The 19,237-nt window shown below is 42.6% G+C and overlaps 1 protein-coding gene across 1 annotated transcript in view; it reads right to left on the reverse strand.

Annotated features, from left to right (window-relative positions):
• The window catches only part of LOC145414862 (DNA-directed RNA polymerase II subunit RPB1-like), a 236,097-nt gene that overhangs the window by 124,471 nt on the left and 92,389 nt on the right, over positions 1-19,237 (reverse strand). Inside the window, exon 4 of the mRNA XM_080284285.1 lies at positions 13,517-14,030. Coding sequence (XP_080140411.1) covers positions 13,517-14,030 — 514 coding nt within the window. The remainder of the gene's footprint in view (positions 1-13,516; positions 14,031-19,237) is intronic.

Genomic DNA, 19,237 nt, shown 5'->3' on the forward strand with positions numbered 1-19,237 from the left:
CTGCCTTCTTAATGTTAAACCTCTTCATGGCATTTTTCACTTCTATCTATCTATAGCCAGATACCTTAATCCCAAAAGGGGTGGCCAAAAACAAATTGTCTCCATGTTGCCCTGCCCCTACCATTTCACTGCATCCACCCAACTCACACAGCCTTCTCTCATATACCTCTCCACCCCATCCCTCCATTTCATTTTCAGCCTCCCCCTCCCGCCACCTCACTCACATACACTCTCCTCATTAGTCTTTCACTCTCAATCCACTCCATGTGGTCAAAGCACCTAACCCTTTCTATCAGGACCTGGAGCAGTGGCATCTTCGTCGTGGATCTATCCCCCAGAGGCTGTCAAAGAGAAAAGGAGGACAGCACGTGGGCCAAACCACTGCAAACCTCCCCCAGCCCCTCACGGGGCCCAAGTACCTGGGAATGGCTTCGGTCAACCGGGCAAGTACCACATCTTCCAACACAACACACACAACAACACTGTTTTCTCTACACCGAGAAATGACTCCCGGCTGTCATTTCTCGACGACATCTTCTAGATGGGGACATTGAGAGCAATCCAGGACCCACCAACAAATACATATGTACAACATGCTCAAAACCTATCACGTTGAGCTGACAGACAAAGGGTTCAGTTCAGTGCAATTCCTGCAAGAACTAGACCCATTACACCTGCACAACACTTGCATCCAGAAAACATTATACAAACACCTGGACCTGCTCCTTATACTCCTTCCCCCCACCCACTAACCCCCCCACCAATCATACTCCAACGTCCTTCACACCTCCACAGCCAAACCCATCGAACCTTTCCACATCATCCAGTCCCCCAACTTCTCTCATTGCAACCCATCCTAATCCACCTCAACCCTTACCTCCATCACAACCTCCTCCTACCCCTTCCCCTCCACCCACACCACCTCTTCCCCGTGCTACAGCAGCCAACACACATCGCACACACAACATAAACATCCTTCAGTTAAACATAGATGGCACAGACACCAAAAAACAAGAACTCACACAATTCATCAAACAACAGAACATACACATTGCCATCTTACAAGAAACAAAACTACACAGAGCACAGAAAACACCGACATTTCATAACGTCACCACCATTTGACAAGACCAGGCTGACGGCAGTGGCGGTGGACTCATCACCCTGGTACACAAATCCATCAACTTTGCAGATACCAGTGCACACACAAAGTCACTTCTCGCCCCACATGACACCAGAACAGAAATTTTTCATTCATTCATTGCCAGACGCCATGTATCCCAAACGGGGTGGCCAAGGGCTTAGAGTTAATTGTTTTACAGGGAGGGGCACTAATCCTCCACCAACCCCACTTGACACGTAGGGAGAACGTTATGCCAACAGCATCTGGTGTTCCCAGGCAATCACCCATCCAAGTACTAACCAGACCCAACATTGCTTAACTTCGCCGATCAGACGGGAAGTGGTAACAGAAATACAATCAATTAAAATAAGCACTGGTAACAAATCACACATAACAATTACTAACACATACATTCCCCCCAATCGTCCCCAACAGTACCACACAATTACTCCCCACAGATACTCCACATCACTAACATACCCATCATCCTGGGTGGTGATTTCAACGCCAAGTCGTCAGCCTGGCATGTCAACAACCCTGACACAGACAGAGGGCTGGTACTACAATCCCAGACAGATCATCTTTTCATACTGAACAACCTAGATCAACATATCCATATCCCACACCAAGCCCTCTTCCTCCCATCATCCCTAGACATCACCTTCTGCTCCCCAAACCTCGCCCCCACTGCATCCTGGAGAGTGGTCAAAACCCTAGGTTCTGATCACCTCCCAATCACCATCACTACCAAAACCAGAATCACCCATGCTGGCCACAAACACACATACACTAATTATAAGAAAGCCAACTGGGAGGCCTTTGTAACTGAAACAGAACAACATTTCGAAACACTAAACAGTACACCCATCACAATCATCAACACCGCGTGCACACTTTCAATACGATTATACAAAACGCAGACAAAAGACATCCCTAGAGGCAACAGAAAGAGACACAACCCCAACTTCACACCAGAAATTGAAGGCCTCATCAGACAACGGGACACACTGCGACACTCCCCAACACCCAATACACAAGACACCGTACAACAAATACAAGAACTCAACACTCAAATAAACAATATCAGAACAGCAAACACTAAACTGGAAAAATTACCTCCAAACACCTGACCACAAAACAAACATCAGCAAACACTACAAAACACTAAACAGCATTACACTTTCCAACAGCAACACCACACAAACAGACGCTGCCATCACAACAACAGACACCATACCCTCCAACAAACAACAAGCAAACACTCTCATCAATCACTTTTCACAAGTCAGCCATCTAAGCCCCCATCCTGAAGACCGACGTATCATCCGACGTAAGAGACAGTTCCCCACAGACCCAGACTACACACCTTTCACTTACAACCAGATGAAGCATGTCATTAACAACCTTAAGCACTCATCTGCCTGTGGACCAGACAACATAAGCAACATTCACCTTAACCCATTAACTGCGGGGCGTCACTTTCGTGACGCTCAGGCACAATGGATCATACCGCAGGGCGTCACTTTTGTGATTCTGTGTTATTTTGAATTCGCCCAGGCTTACAAGTGGTGGCTTGTATCATCTACCAGAATTGCCAATGTCCAACACTAGTCAGCACTCCTAATCTCATCTGTACTCCCATCCATTGTTGACAATTTAGCTATTTATCCCCGTTCTTGACTCCCTTCCCTACCTCCCCTCTATTACCCTCTCCTCTCACCTGCCCGGCTGCGCAGCGCTAAGCAAATCTTCCCGGGAATTTTCCACTGATTTCATCCAATGAAATAAGGCCTATGCCCTATTCTTATAAAAAAAAAAAAAAAAAAAAAAAAAGGTAACTGATAGTGCCATACACCTGGAGCTGGAGCTGGCTAATTATCACCTGGCAACACCCCACGTGCACTTGTTCGCTAATTTTCTCTGGTAATTTCCCCTTGAAATATGCCGTATAATATATTCTCGTAATAAAAATATATATATGAAAGGAAGGGAGAAGCCTAAGTGATATTTACATTCACCTGGAACTACCTAATTTCCTGCCAATCATTTCACAGCATATAAATTAGCAGCTGTCACCTCGCTGACACTGTCAACCCTTGGCGGCCCCATATCCGCCTCATCATTTAGTTCAGTGTTGTTTCTTGAGATGAAAGCACGTAGCACTCGACCCCCTCCATTTCCGTTGCTTCTAGAGGGCCCTGTGACCTCTACTCCAACTAAACCTCGTGTGGGAAGGGGTAAAGGACTAAATGACTCTGCTATGGAGTGTGAACTGGCTAATTTATCCATGATAATGATGGACAGTGACTACAATCTTTCTGGTGAATCGTGTGATGAGCCAGTGGAGGAAATGGTAATAAACTACGAGTGATTCAGTGTCCCAAGTTCATCCTGGCTTCAAGGAAAAGGAGCCCTTATTTACTGAAAGTGACAGTGTATAACATAGTGTAAATAAAATAGAAATGTAAATAATTACTAATATAAGAATATGAGTACAAATACTTGGAGTAATGACAGTCAAAGCTTTGCTCTCTACGCTAGTTTACTGAACGAGAAAGTTGCCTGGAGTGAAAATAAACTACTATTACTGAAGGAAACTTATGGATAAATACTGTACAGTGCTCGTCAGAAGTATGGAGCGCCCTACGTCCCTCCTGAGAAACAAACCTTTCAACATTGAAAAAACATATAAATAATGCATTTTATTTACCTTTAGTGCTTCGTAGGGTAGCCTTTACGTTTCTTCACGGACCTGAGACGTCTTGGAAGTGAAAGGGCGAGGCTCCTGAGGTGCTGGAGGGGTATTTTGTCCCAGGAGTCACGAATGGCGGCTTCCAGCTTAGGCAGAGAGCTCACGTCCTTCCCTTGGAGACTCTTCTTTACGAGGTACCAGAGGTTTTCAATCGGGTTGAGGTCTGGGTTATTTCTTGGCCAGTCTGTCATGAATGATACCTCGCAGTCACGAAGCCAACTGGTGACCGATTTGGCCTTGTGAGCAGGTGCACCGTCCTGCTGAAACACTCGTGCACCTGTTAGCTCGAAGGAGTCTGGTAAATGATCACACAGAAGCTCCAGGTAAACATCCTGATTCACTCTGAGGTTCTTGAGAAGTACAACAAGCTTCCCCAAACCCTTCCCTGAGAAACAACCCCATACCATGAGTGAATCAGGATGTTTAACTGTGCTTTCTACATACCGTGGGTCAAGTGGGTCACTACCTTTGCGTTGATACACACGGGTAGGTGCCATAACAAAGTTTTGAAGGCCAAAACACTGCGGGACACTCGGTAAAAAATGGCGCAATTTGAGAGGGGCACTCGGTGGAGTTCCTCTCTCTCAGGCAGCCCGTGGGCGACTGAGGCAGGAACCAACCAGCGTGTTGGAAGGCCTCAGGCTACCATGACGTCATGCTCGCAGCTCAAACTTGTGGCTCAATTCTTACCCCCAAAAATGGGTGATTCTTTTTGGGCCATAAGTATTGCGTGCCCGGCGGACAACGCTGAATACTTTTGACGAGTACTGTATATATATGTAAGTGTAATAAAGTAATAGGAATATAAAGTGTGAGTGTGTTTATGAATAATAAATGACAGAATACCAGCGGGGAACGAGTGCAAGAGGGAAGCTCGAACGAGCTCGTAATTTTGATTGTTTTCAGTGTTTTTTTTTTTTTTTTTTTTTTTTGGTGTATGGATTCCAAACTTCTTGAAAATCATAGAATAGTGTTTCTAGTGATAACATCAGGCTGTGGTAATCATATTACGGGGTGTCTGGAAGTGTAAAGTGGAGAATTTGTTACCCAACTTCAGAAGTCTCCACAAGTCCTGCGGTAGTTGACGAAAGCTCAACAAACATCCCAGAAGAAAGCTGAAGGTATGTGCCATATGCACACATAATTATAATATTCTAGGACTAATAACTGATTTTTGGCAAATATTTTTAAAAAGTCAGTCAGAGCGCGAATATCCTCACAGGACACGCAAGGAGAGCAAAACCATGACCGCAGTCTAGGGGTTAAACACCTTGGACCACAAGGCATACAAGCACTCACCAACATATCAAACTACAGCTACTCACACAACATAATACCCAACATCTTGAAGCATGGCATTATCATCACTATCCCTAAACCCAACAAAGACCCCACGTTACCCTCCTCACAACACCCCATCACACTCCTCTGCATCCCCTCTAGAGTCACTGAACGACTGGTACTACAACTTGTCACCTCACATTCCCCTAGCCCAATCACAACATGGCTTTAGGCCACTACACTCCACAAACACCCTTCTTACAGACCTTACACAGAGAGTTTTCGATGGCATGAATTCAGCTAGGCCACCACACAGAACACTCCTAATCACACTACACATCAGTAAAGCTTTTGATGGCATCCCCCGCCACAACCTCACAAACAAAATACTCAACACAAACATGCACAATAACACAAAAAGACAGCTGGCAAACTACTTAGCAGGCAGACACATAACATTTGCCGGTCAGTCTTCTAACATCAGAAACCTCACAGACGGCATCTCCCAAGGATCTGTTTTGTCTCCTACACTCTTTAACCTATACTTGCATGACATACCCACACCCCACACACCACAGATACACATAGCTTCCCATGCAGATGATATAACACTTACATGTACGCATCAAAACGTAAACACAGCTGCACACATCATTCAACCTTACTTCAACACACTACACGAATGGTTCACCACAAACAGGCTCAAAACAGCCCCAGCCAAATCTACAGTGACCCTTCTCACAAACTGGACAGCAGAACACAGTTACATCCCACACCTCACTATACACAACACTCCCCTACCACACACACACACACACACACACACACACACATACACACAAAATCCTTGGAGTATCATACAATACATCAATGTCATTTAAACAACACATCACAAACATTAAAAATAAAATAACACCAAGACTCAATGCCTTGAGGTCACGTGCCCATAAAATATTCGGACACAACAAAGAAACCACCACCAGACTATACAAACAATACATATGTTCAGTGATGAATTAAGCAAGCCCTTCCTGGACCTCACCATAAACAACACACCCCTACCCCATACACACACACACAAAATCCTTGGTGTAACATACAATACATCAATGTCATTTAACCCCTAAACCGCAGGGTTGTTTTGGCTCGACTTGCGTGTCCCGCGGGGATATTCGCGCTCTGACAGACTTTCTAAAAATATTTGCCAAAAATCAGTTATTAGTCCTAGAATACTAAAATTAAATATGCATAGGGCACATACCATCAGCTTTCTCCTGGGGTGTTTGTTGAGCCTTCGTCGAGTACCGTAGGACTTGTGGAGACCTCTAAAGTTGGGTAACGAAGTCTCCACTTTACACTTCCCAACAACCCGTAATATGATTACCACAGCCTGATATTATCATTAGAAACACTATTCTATGATTTTCAAGTAGTTTGGAATCCATACTCCAAAAAAAAAACACTGTGAAAGCAATGAAAATTACGAGCGCGTATGACCTTCCCACTTGCCCTCGTTCGCTGCTGGTATTCTGTCATTTATTATTCATAAAAACACTCACACTTTACATTTCTGTTACTATATAACACTTATATATATCTTCAGTCTTTATCTATAAGTTTCCTTCAGTAATAGTAGACTATTGTCACTGTAGGCATTCAATTTCTCTTTCAGTAAAATACGTAGAGAGCCAAGGTTTCACTTTCACTCTCATAACTTCAAGTATTTGTACTCATAGTCTTAAATTACTAATTATTTACATTTCTATTTACATTTTCTATTGTATTTTCAATATTTACACTTCTATTTTACTTACACTATGTAATGCACTGTCACTTGCAGTAACTTATAAAACTATATTACAATGTTCCATCATATTTACATACATTGCTTTCACTTGCTATTTACACATTATTTAAACATTATTTACATTTGTAAAGGAGGTGCAGGGTAGGGCAGTGGATGTGGGGGTGGCTCTAATGAATGAGGGTGAGATTTGGAAGATTCTAGTGTTGCTGTTTGCTGATGATACAGTACTGTTGAGTGAAGATGAATGAGAGTTGCAAGGTTTGGTGAATGAATTTGGGACAGTGTGTAGGAGGAGGAATCTGAAAGTTAATGTAAACAAAAGTAAAGTTATGGTGTTTGAGAGGAATGAAGTCACAGAGTGTGCAGTGAGGTTAGATGGTGAGGATATGGAGAATGTAAGTGCATTCAAGTACTTGGGTACTGTGATGAGTAAGGATGGAACTTTGGGGGAAGAAGTGCATGAAAGGGTACAGCAAGGAAGGAAGGTTGTTGGTACACTGAAAGCAGTGATGAGAAATAAGGAGGTGAGTATGGAAGTTAAGAAGTCACTGCATGATAGTACTATGATCCCTACCCTGACGTATGGAAGCAAGGCATGGACCTTGCAAGAGGGGAACAAGTCAAGAGTGAGAGCAGTGGAAATGAGTTACTTGAGAGAAGCATGTGGAGTGACAGGCTGACGAATGAAGAAGTGATGGAACGCTGTGAGATGGATGTGGATGTGGTTGAGAAGATTAGGAGAAATACACTGAGGTGGTTTAGACATGTGAAGAGAGTGGAGAATGAAAGACCGACTAAGAGGGTGTATGTAAGTGAGGTGGAGGGAGGGAGAGGGAGAGGTAAGTTGGGAGGAGAGTAGTCAAATGGTGGGTGACAGAGTGACTTGGAGGCGTTTTGTCTGCAGCCACCCTTTGCGGGATTAGGGCGTTGGGCTATAGATAGATAGATATTTTCCACTTGCACTTCTAGAACTGCTTCAGGCTGTGGTAGTCAAAGAAGCAGGTAACGCAGAGGGGAACCTGGCACTCAGTGCACTGCCAAGAGGTGCGTTTGTGCTCAGGTGTGCGTCGGGTGGTATGTGCACACACTTGGCACCTGCGGATCGCAGCCTTCCTCTTGGTTGTGGCAGGCATTTGCACCAGTCTGTGCCGATCCATGTATGCCCTCTGCTCAAGTCTGTCGGGAAGTCTTGCTGCATGGGGCCTTGGAGCTGCTGCTGTCACCCTACCATATCTCTCAAGCAGCTGCTGAACACAAGTCCTGGCGAACAACCTCAGGGAGAAGGACTTGGGTGGCTTTACCTTCATCTTGTACAGGATAAAGGCGTTCAGCATCGTCATGTCTATAAGATGCAGAAAAACTTTCCTGTACCACCTAGTGTTCTTCCCAAGGCAGTCAATCTCTCCAATTATCATGTCGGACTTGTCCACCAGCCGCATGTTGACATTATAGTCTATGACAGCACCAGGTTTTCTCACAGGTTCGCCTGTCCTATGGTCAACCTTCCCACTGTCTTTCATTTGCCCCTTATGTACGGTGGTGAGCATGTGCACAACCCTCTTGTCATGCCACCGTATTGCCAGCATCTTTTCAGACTTGCGAAGGTGCACGTCTCCTCGCTGCGAGTTTCCTGCCTCTGGGAATTTGGGGAAGTGGGCACGACTGCTCTTCACAGTGCCACAGGAGCCGATGCCATGCTCTCAAAGATAATTAGCAAGTTTTGGTGCTGTATAATAGTTGTCAGTATACAGCACATGATTCTCACCAAAATACCTTTCAAGCAGCACTTTCACTACACAACCTGAGAAGCCATGGGGGGGGTGTTTTGTCCAGATCAACAGTGCTGGCTGAATAGATGACGAAGTCAAGGATGTACCCCATTTTACAGTCGCACAGTACAAAGAACTTTATTCCAAAGCGATGACGTTTGCTTGGAATGTACTGTATAAACCTAAGACGTCCTCTGAACAAAACCAAGGATTCGTCTATGACAACCTTCTGGAAGGGATGGAAGAATGACAAACTTATCCTTCATTCTGCTCAGAATCTCCCGGATCTTCCAGAGTGGGTCGGTTTGGGATGGTATATCGTTGTTGGCGAAGTGCAGGTTTCCCATGATGTTCCGGAAGCGATCTCTGGCCATGTGCTTACTGAAGGTGGGTGAGGGTAGTAAGGGGTCCATGGACCAGTATTTTTTCCAACTCATGCTTCTTTGAGTGTGGCATGAGAAGCATGAGGGCGAAGAACACATACAGCTCCTGCACTCCCAGCACGGTCCACTGTTGCATCTTCGCTGCACCTGCACCACTTGCAGCACGTTGTGATTCGTACCTGTTTGTCTAATCACATATGTGCTGCATGACTTCGGCCTTGAGGAAGGCCAAAAGGAAGTCCACACACTCAGCATCCTCATCAAGAGTGAAGGCAGGCTGTATCCCTGAGGAACTCTCGTCAAAACGAAGATGTTCAGGGACGAAATCGGAACCTTCCGTCCACATGCAGGCGTCCAGGATTCCCTGTCGTGGAGGTGTGGGGTGGGTGAGGGTGGAGGGTGGCTGTGAGGCAGACTGGGCTGTTTCAAGGTCACTCTCACTGACCCTAGGTTGCTGTGTAGCACTAGCAGCCCTTACTGTACTTGCTACTCTACTTTTACGACGAGTCAGGGATTTACCTCTTCCCCTACAGCCTGCCTTCACTGTAGATGCTGGTGGAGACTCCGACGATGAAGACTCAGGAGAAAATTCCGCTGAAGATGAGGAAGAAATTAGTGAAGTGGGGCTCGGGGACCAGGGAGGTGATTCATCTCGGGACTCATGGCGAGCTGGGTCACACGGGGCCATTGTTCCGGGGCTAACCCGCCGCCTTTTCACTCCCTCCCAAATTCCTTCCCTTGCTGCACTAAGGGCTCCTTTCCCTTTGAGCTAGGGATAACTTGGGACACTGAAGCACTCGTACTAGGAGTTTCTGTAACTATTTCCTCCCCAGGCTCATCACACGATTCACCCGAAGGATCAAAGTCACCATCTATCATTATCATAGATAATTCTGTCAGTTCACGTTACTGCTGAGTCACTAAGTCCTTTACTGCTTCCCACATGAGCTTTTCTATGGGTAGAGGTCACAGGGCCCTTTGCAATGGGAGCAGAAGCGGCGGAAATGGCGGGGCGCGAGTGCGACATGGTTTCACCTTGGAGGACGTCAAGGAACTGATTCCCACGGGGAAGGCAAGGGTTGACAAGGTCAATAGGGTGACAGCTGCTGATTTACATGCTATGAAATGATTGGTAGGAAATCTCGACAATACATGAAAAAAATAGGTAGTTCCAGGTGAATGTAAATATCACTTAGGCTTCTCCCTTCCTTTCATATATACAGGTAAGCCCTTAATTCACGCGAGGGTTACGTTCCCAGACCCTTCACGTATGTAGTAAATTCGCGTTTATGTTCTGCCCTTGTGTGCACATAATTATGCATGTCTACTAAGTATATTACATCTGAATAACACTGTTTATGCATTACATACACCTTATAAACTAGCATAAAGTATGAAAAACAACAAATATGTAAGAAATTTAACACTGAAACCTGACAAGCACAAGCGTAGGTGGAGACACTTCAGCAGTCTGGTGCACAAACCCTCACTGCCTCCCATATGCTACATTCTGCCTTCTTTATTGTCCAAACAGTTGACCCACTCATCCAAAACATACGGTTCCGAGCCAGTTCACAGGCGTAGGTGGAGACACTTCAGCACAATCTGATGCATTAGCCCTCACTGACTCCCGTATGCTACGTTCTGCCTTCTTTATTGTAAGAACAGTTGACTCACCCCAAACACACGGTTCAGAGACAATTCACCATGAAGTCAATTCACCATCAAAACATGGATGATTCTGTCATTCTATAATTATACTTATTATTGATTAATTAATACTTTAATAACTAATTTTCAAGTAGATTTTATATCTCATATAAGTAAAACTCTAGTGCACTGTCCTTGCTAAATAAACTGGTATGTAAATAAATGACGGGGAATCGTCCTGACGGGGAATTGTCGCCAACATTCCTCCCTGAAGTTTGTCCAACACTTTAACTTTCTCTGTCAGCAACATCACTTTACGAGTCCGTTTTGGTGTGTTACCACATGCATCACTAGCACTATGCTTAGGCCCCATGTTGGCAAACAAGGCAAGCAATCACTGGAAGGCAGAAAAATAAGCCACAAATAACGACTCGCAAGTCACGCATATTTCGGCCGTCGGATTCAAACTGACTGTGTGGTGCGTGGACTGTGGTAGACCGACCTCCCACACACACACACACACACACACACATATGTATGCACACGGGCAGCAGGTAGGCATTTTTATATTTTATTTATTTCTCTTGTATATTAAAATTATTTAGCTGAATATTATAATTTTATATTTTAATTATTGTATGAAAAATTTGTGGATAACCGAAATCGCATGAAAAAAGTTCGCGTGAATTAAGGGCTTACCTGTATATTTCTATTACGAGAATAGATTATACGGCATATTTCAAGGGGAAATTACCGGGAGAAATTAGCGAACGAGTGCACGTGAGGTGTTGTCAGGTGATAATTAGACAATTCCAGGTGTATGGCACTATCACTTACCTTATTTCTTTTTTGTATATATTATTTTGTATAAGAAAAGGGCATAGGGATTATTTCAATGGATGAAATCAGTGGAAAATTCCGGGGAAGATTTGCTTAGCCCAGCGCGGCCGGGCAGGCGAGAGGAGAGGGTAATGGAGGGGAGGTAGGGAAGGGAGTCCAGAACGGGGAAAATGACTAAATTGTCAACAATAGATGGGAGTACAGATGAGATTAGGAGTGCTGACTAGTGTTGGACATTGGTAGTACTAACAGATGATACAAGCCACCACTTGTAAGCCTGGGAGAATTCAAGATAACACAGAATCACAAAAGTGACGCCCCGCGGTATGATCCATTGCGCCCGAGCGTCACGAAAGTGACGCCCCGCGGTTAAGGGGTTAAACAACATATCACAAACATTAAAAATAAACTAACACCAAGACTCAATGTCTTGAGGTCATTTGCCCTTACAACATTCGGACACAACAAAGAAACCACCACCACAGTGTACAAACAATACATACGTTCAGTGATTAATTATGCAAGCCCTTCCTGGGCTCCTAGCCTCACCTAAACACACTACAACACTCTACAGACCACACAGAACAAGGCCCTAAAAATAATCACACGCTGCACACCTACAACACCCACAGACCACCTACATCAAGAAACCAAAGTCCTCAAAGTCAAGGATCACCTAGACATGAGATGCACCCAGTTTCTTGCTGCAGCCTCCACAAACCCACAACATCCACTATATTACATGGCAGCACATCCACCCACACCAAGGAACATCAAAACAACACCCAGCACATGATACCATACACAAATACTGTCATCTCTCCCCCCTCGCCCACCTCAAACCAGCTTCCAGAAGCATATCCACACTCAGATCACTCACAGCTCCATTCAGTCACTTAAAGACAACACACAGCTACATGCACAGCCTCCTGATATCCACCCTTCTGAATCCTATCTCCCTTGTGAGGACAGGGTCCACCTGGCCAGGCTGAGATGTGGGCACCATCCAGCCCTCTTAAGCCACAAGAAGAGGCTGGATGACTCTGTTGCTGATGCCTGTCCAGGTTGCAACACAGCACCCTATACTATTAAGCACATTATGGAAGACTGCATTACATACAATCACCTATGCTAACAACACACCATACACTCTTTGAGAGCTCTGTGGGAAAGCCCGGTCTCGGACATGGTTTTCCTAAGGGACTCGGGACTGTTCGGCCAGACTGCCTAGGGAACAACTACTACTACTACTACTACCCTTTCTATCACATCCACATCCACACCACAATGCTCTGTCACATCCTCATTTGTCAGTCTGTCTTTCCATGTAACTCCACATGCACCTCTCAAATAACTCATTTCAATTTTACCAATGTCACATTCTCAGTAATCAAATTCTTTTTCAGTTCACCTAAAAAAAAAAGCATGTTTAATACTGCTACACATCATCATCCTCAATGATTAACCTTTCAAAACATTCTTTCCATCTGCTTCATTTGTTTTCTCTATTATTTTTCCACTCTGACTGCTAACACTATAATACTTCTTTAGATCTCTATTCCTACATTGCCACAAATCCTTTCAAAAGTTTACTATTTTACAAATTGTTTGCACATTTTCTTCCTAGATCATTTACTCTCTCTCTCTCTCCACATGCTTATTACTTTTGAGATATTCTCACCTTTCATTATGATTCCTTCCCTGAATCCATCTCTTTACCTTTTTCTTCCACTCCTCTACCCACATTCCATCAGGCTGTATATTCCTTGCTCGTCAACACTCTTGCAACAACACACAGCTTTAGCATTATTTGCCAAACAGTCCATGTACGCACTCCACTAGTTTTCCACATCCATTTGCTACCAGACTTACTTAAAATCATCATCAAGAGGTATGGTTACTGTAACTTACTTTGTCATATTAAAGGGTGTAACAATTTCAGGATATGTGAGATTCTGTGCAATGGAGCGTGGAACACCAACTTGATCAATCCGTAAATTAGGGTCAGCAGTGATCACAGTTCGGGCTGAGAAGTCCACTCTTTTTCCCATCAAGTTGCCACGAATCCTCCCTTCCTTTCCTTTAAGTCTTGCTTTGATGGCCTTGAGGGGTCGACCAGATTTCTGAAGAGCCCTGGGCATCCCTGGCATGTCATTATCTGTAAGTGTGGCCACATGGAACTGTAGCATCTTCAGATTCTCCACAATAATATGGGCTGCTGCACCTGCTTGCTCATTGCGGATTAATTCATTATTTGCCTTGATAATGTCAGCCAGTTTGTGTGTGAGATCATCTTGATTGCGAGCAGAGCCATGCATGACGACAGCCGGCCGAACTGAAAGTGGCGGCACAGGCAAGACTGTCAAGATCATCCAGTCTGGCCGTGCATATTTGGGGTCCATTCCAAGTAGATAACATTCCTCATCTGTAGGAACAATGTCATATTAACTTATATGCTCACTTTTAATAAATGTAAATTACAATGTACAGTATTTGCAAGTTCTAAGGTCATTTTACTGTGTTCTAATACTAATCAATACACAAAAAGGCTCAGCATTTCCAATACAGTCATCCATCGACTTGTCTGGATCTGAATCACATGGATCTGGCCCACAAAAAGACCAAAACCATGACCTCAGTCCATCTTACACAAATTTTGATGTGTCACGGCTGATCTCAACTGAAAATTCCCATAATCTTCTAACCCTTGCATATTTGACATGTTGCCTTCATTTCTCTGATGTTTGTCTGAAAATATTACCTGTATTTTAACAATACAACAGTAAGCCCAAAGTAGAACATTTGCAGTAAGATTATAGTAAAAACACAATACATATGGAGAGAGAGAGAGAGAGAGAGGAGCAACAAAAATAACCTTTATATCACTGTAGCATAAGGGTCAATGGGACAGGAGTGAGAGTGTACACATTTCTGGCTTTAGCGTTGTTATTACTTAATCCCAATCTGCCTGGCTGAGCAGACCCATCAACTGAATGGTAGCTACTGTCCCTATGGGGTGGTCCTATAGGTTCTTTATGCTGTAGATGCTGTTTTCGTATCTCAGTGTGACGTACTCTCCCTCTCTCTCTCTCGTGTGTGTGTTCATATCTAATTGTATCTTTACAGGAATGAGTCAAGCTCGTACCGTCCCGTGTCTTAAACCATATTTATCGTACATATCTTTAAAATTGTGAATTGTTTTGACACACACTATTTCATTCGCTAGTGCATTCCACTGATCAATTGCTCTATTTGGGAAACTAAATTTCCTTACGTCTTTATCACCTCTCTTTTTCTGCAGTTTTTTTGCAGTATCCTCTTGCTGATGCTTCCCTATAGGTTAAGTAATCATTTATGTCTATTTTCTCCTTCCCTGATATGCATTTATATAACATAATCATGTCACCTCTTTTCCTTCTCTCCTGTAGTGTTGGTAGATTCAGTTTATTTAGTCTTTCTTCATAGCTTAGATCCCTTAAGCTTGGTACCCATCGTGTAGCGGCCCTTTGAACTTTTTCAATCTTGTCTATGTGTTTTTTGAGATGTGGACTCCAGACTACTGATGTATACTCCAGGGTTGGTCTGATGAATGATGTTGTTATCTTTCTTAGCATGTCTTCATTTATGTATGTGAATGCTATTCTCATATTTGCAAGCAGTGTATACATGTTCTGTACCTTCTCACTGATGTGGTCTGCCAGAGATAGTCTGTTATTGATCATCACACCTAGGTCTTTCTCTCTTTCTGATGTGTGTAGGGTTTTATTTCCTAACGTATAATCCCAATCAGGTCTTTTTCCACTTTTACCAAACTTGATTAAATGACACTTGTCCACATTGAATTCCATTTCCCATGTATTACTCCATTCATGAAGTTTATTCAATTCTTCTAAAAATAATGGTTTACTTAACTCCTCTGCACATTCACTTAGTACCCAACATGAAATTTCATCAGGACCATTTGCTTTTCCTTTGTCTAATTTACTTAGCTCCCTCTGTATTACTTTTTCTGATGTTTGTATATCTGGTAGTATGTGTGGGCATGCATGTTCCACATAATCCCTCTCAAAATTTTTTCCTCTGTAAAAACTGATCGGAATTTCTTGTTTAGTGCTTCACAAATATCCCTCTCTTGTGTATAGGTGATTCCCTTGTCCGTAATGGATTGTATTTTATCTTTTACTTTGGTTTTGCTTCTGATGTAGCTGTAAAATAGCTTCGGATGATCACTACTTTTATTTATGATATCCTCCTCAAACTGTTTTTGGGCTTCCCCCCTCATTCTTGTATAATCGTTTCTTGCCTGTTTGTAATTATTATATGCCCTTTCACTACTGTGTCTTCTGTATCTATTCCACAATAAATCTCTTTTTCTTTTTTTACATTCTGTATTGAACCATTTCTGTATTTTCTTTTCTGCTTCTTTGTGCTTTGGGATGTACTTCTGGACTCCTATTTCATAAAGTTCACAGAATTTTTTATATACAGCATTTAAATCTGGTCCTCTAAGCTCCTTTCCCCAATCAATTTCTAAGATGTACTTCTTTAGGTCATGATAGTTTCCCTTTTTATAGATTAGGCTCTTTTTGTAACTTTCATTGCTGTTAACTATGTCATATGCTATCCTGAAGTTGCAATTTAGTACTGCATGGTCGCTTTTGCCGAATGGAGGGTGATATATTAAACTGTCAATATCGTTTTCCTGCCTAGTAAATATTAGATCTAGTATTGAGGGTACACCGAGTCCTCTTTTTCTGGTGCTTTCCCTTACATGTTGCGTCAGGAAAAACTCTTGCATGAGATCCAGGAGCTTTTGGTCCCAACAGCTTTCTTGGCTTATTATATCTAGAGTATTCCAATTTATATTTGTATTAAGATCTCCAGTTAGTATAATTCTTTCCGATTTCTCTTCCATTTTATGTAGTAATGATCTTAAACTCTGAATTGTATTCTCTGCCAGGTCCTCATACTCATCTCTTTCCCATGTGTCTGACTTGGGTGGCATGTACAAATTGGCTACAATTACTTTCCCTTCAGTTGTATTGATCTCTACTGCAATCAGTTCTACTTGTGAGGTTATATCTAGTTCTATTTCTTTGACTTTTAGATTTTTCTTAGTTAATATTATAATTCCTTCTCCTCTTTTTAAGTTCCTATCTCTTCCCCATATATTATATTCCTCTAAGTTTAGGATGTCATTTGATAGCCTTGGTGTTAATTTTGTTTCTGTTAGGCATATTATATGTGGTTCATTTTCTCTGACATAATCATTCATCTCCAATAATTTAGATACCATTCCATCCACATTTGAGTACATCAACTTAATCATCTTGTTTATATACTTGTCATGATTTGGTTCTACTACATTCCTCCTTTTTGTTCCCTCCTGTTTATGTACACTATCACTTTCATACCTGCAATCCTATTACTTTGTAAAAAAAAATGTATTCTTCTCCTCCTCTGATCTTCCCTCATTTTTTGTTTTTGCTTCCTCCCTCTTCTCTTTCAGTAATTCCAGTTCCTCTTGTGTTAGGCACCTTTTTATCCATACATTTTTGAACTCCTCTTTTTCCATAAGATTCTTTGCATTTTTTATTATCTCCTCCACAGTGTTTACACTTTGGAAGGTTACCTTTAAGGGTCTTGACTTGCTTCTCTCATATTTCCCTAATCTTTTGTGTTCCTCTATGTCTTTATTACAGACTGCCTCTGATACTTCTTTCAATATGCTCATTACATTTGCCATCTCCTTTTGTCTCTTGAGATCTTGTTTTTTACTTCTTCCTCTTCTATACCAGTGATTACTATAGATTTGTTGATATCTACTGAATCTCTGACTAACTTAGGATTGTTTTGAATTATTCTTTTCACTTCCTCTTCAATGCTTTTTTCTTCCACCCTTGTTTCTAAGTCTTTCTTTACTTTCACCATTTCAGCATAAGTGGTTTCCACATTATTTCTGTAGCTTCGCACAGCTTCATTCACCTGTGTTACCTTCTCAATATCACTGCTCTGGTCTATCAGACTGCTTACTGGCTTAATTGTCGGTATCATTTTTGAACTCTTCCATAATACTCTCGTGGTTGACTACTGTACTTGCCATTCTACTGTCAGCTCACCTATGGTTATGTCTTTCTTGTTGACTTCCTCTCCTAATTTTTCTATTTCTTCATTTTGCAAGTGCATCTGTTCCTTAATTTCATCAATCTCATTTTGAAAAGTCGTCTCTAGCCTGTGTACTTGTTCAACCAGTTTATTGTGAGTCTCCATTTCAACCAGTTCTTGGTAGAAATCATCGTCCTGCTTTCTACCTTTATCCTTTTTCTCTTCCAAATTTGCTTTACTAAAGTATGTGGTCATGTTGCAATACTAAAACCACATATGGTACTTACATTCCCTGGCGCAGTTGTAGACAAAACAAACGATCAGCTGATTGTGCACATTCTTACTCTAATCTGTTTTCTTTTCTGTTTGAACAAGTCTTGCTTTAAAACTTCTTTTTTTTTTCCTTGGGGGAAGCAGCCTAGGTATATAGATAGATAGAGATATTAGAACACCATTTAGTCTAACCTGGTACAGAGCTTGACTCATACAAAGATACTAATTTAGGTAATGCCACTGGCCAAGTTGGCCATTTATGGAGTGATGGCAGCGAGCATCTGGTCTCCTCAGTGCCTTGTGTGTGTGTGTTTTCTACAAGCAGGGCAAGTGCAATCTATAATTCCACCCAATCCAAATCTTACGTGGTAACTGAGGAGGGCTAAGTGGTGTCCTGATCTAAGCCTAGCTGGGTGTACTCGATCAGCCCTATTCAAGGATACCTATGATGGATGAATGTTGGGAGGGGGATTTGTAATACAGAGTACTGCTCAAGGTGTTGTACTGCCTGGCATGTGACACGAGTCTGTAGGCATCTCTTCACTGTTAGTGCATCTCATTGGAACTCACTTCACCTGAGCTGTTTCTCCCCAAACTTCAATCCATAGCTGTTCGAGTCCAACTGTTATGGACTTTTTATGAATGAAGGACACCAGTAATCTGGTGTATGGATTATTTTTTTAATTCATTTTTTTTCCTTCCTCTGTTATAAAAAAAAAAAAAAAAAAAAAAAAGTCTACAGGTGGGATGATGTTGAAGAGGGTTGGGTAACGTTTGTGTGGTGACTGTTCTATATGCCAAGTTGTGTTGTGAGACTCTGTCAAGTAAAGACAGGTGCACTGTGTGCTAACACAGGCTGCCGTTGAATTGTGTGCCTCTCATTTCAAGATATTTTCTAACACGGAGAACTTTAGTTTCAGGGTGTATGTATGCCATAAGAGTGGTTTTGCTGCAGCCAGTGATAATGCAGAGAGTGTTGTTCTGTAAAGTATGTAAGGTATTACAAAGAGTGTTAGACAGGATGGGGGCTCATCCAAAGGAGGCAAAGGTCATCACTGATCTAATACATACATTGTTTGTAGAGTAGGAAGTGTCCCCTCGTCCCTCATCTATCCCTCTAAATGCTCTGAGTGTATTGAGTCTATGGGTGCACTGCCTCCTGGGCTTTTATCTGGTCCTTGAAGGTGAGTCCAGCATTGTATGTCACTCTAAGGATTTTAGAGAGGCTGGTGCAAAATGTGGAGGTGGATCTGA

This window comes from Coenobita brevimanus, chromosome 101, assembly GCF_032717465.1.
Source record: "Coenobita brevimanus isolate Jiangsu-jjx chromosome 101, ASM3271746v2, whole genome shotgun sequence".
NCBI classification, from domain to species: Eukaryota; Metazoa; Arthropoda; class Malacostraca; order Decapoda; family Coenobitidae; genus Coenobita; species Coenobita brevimanus.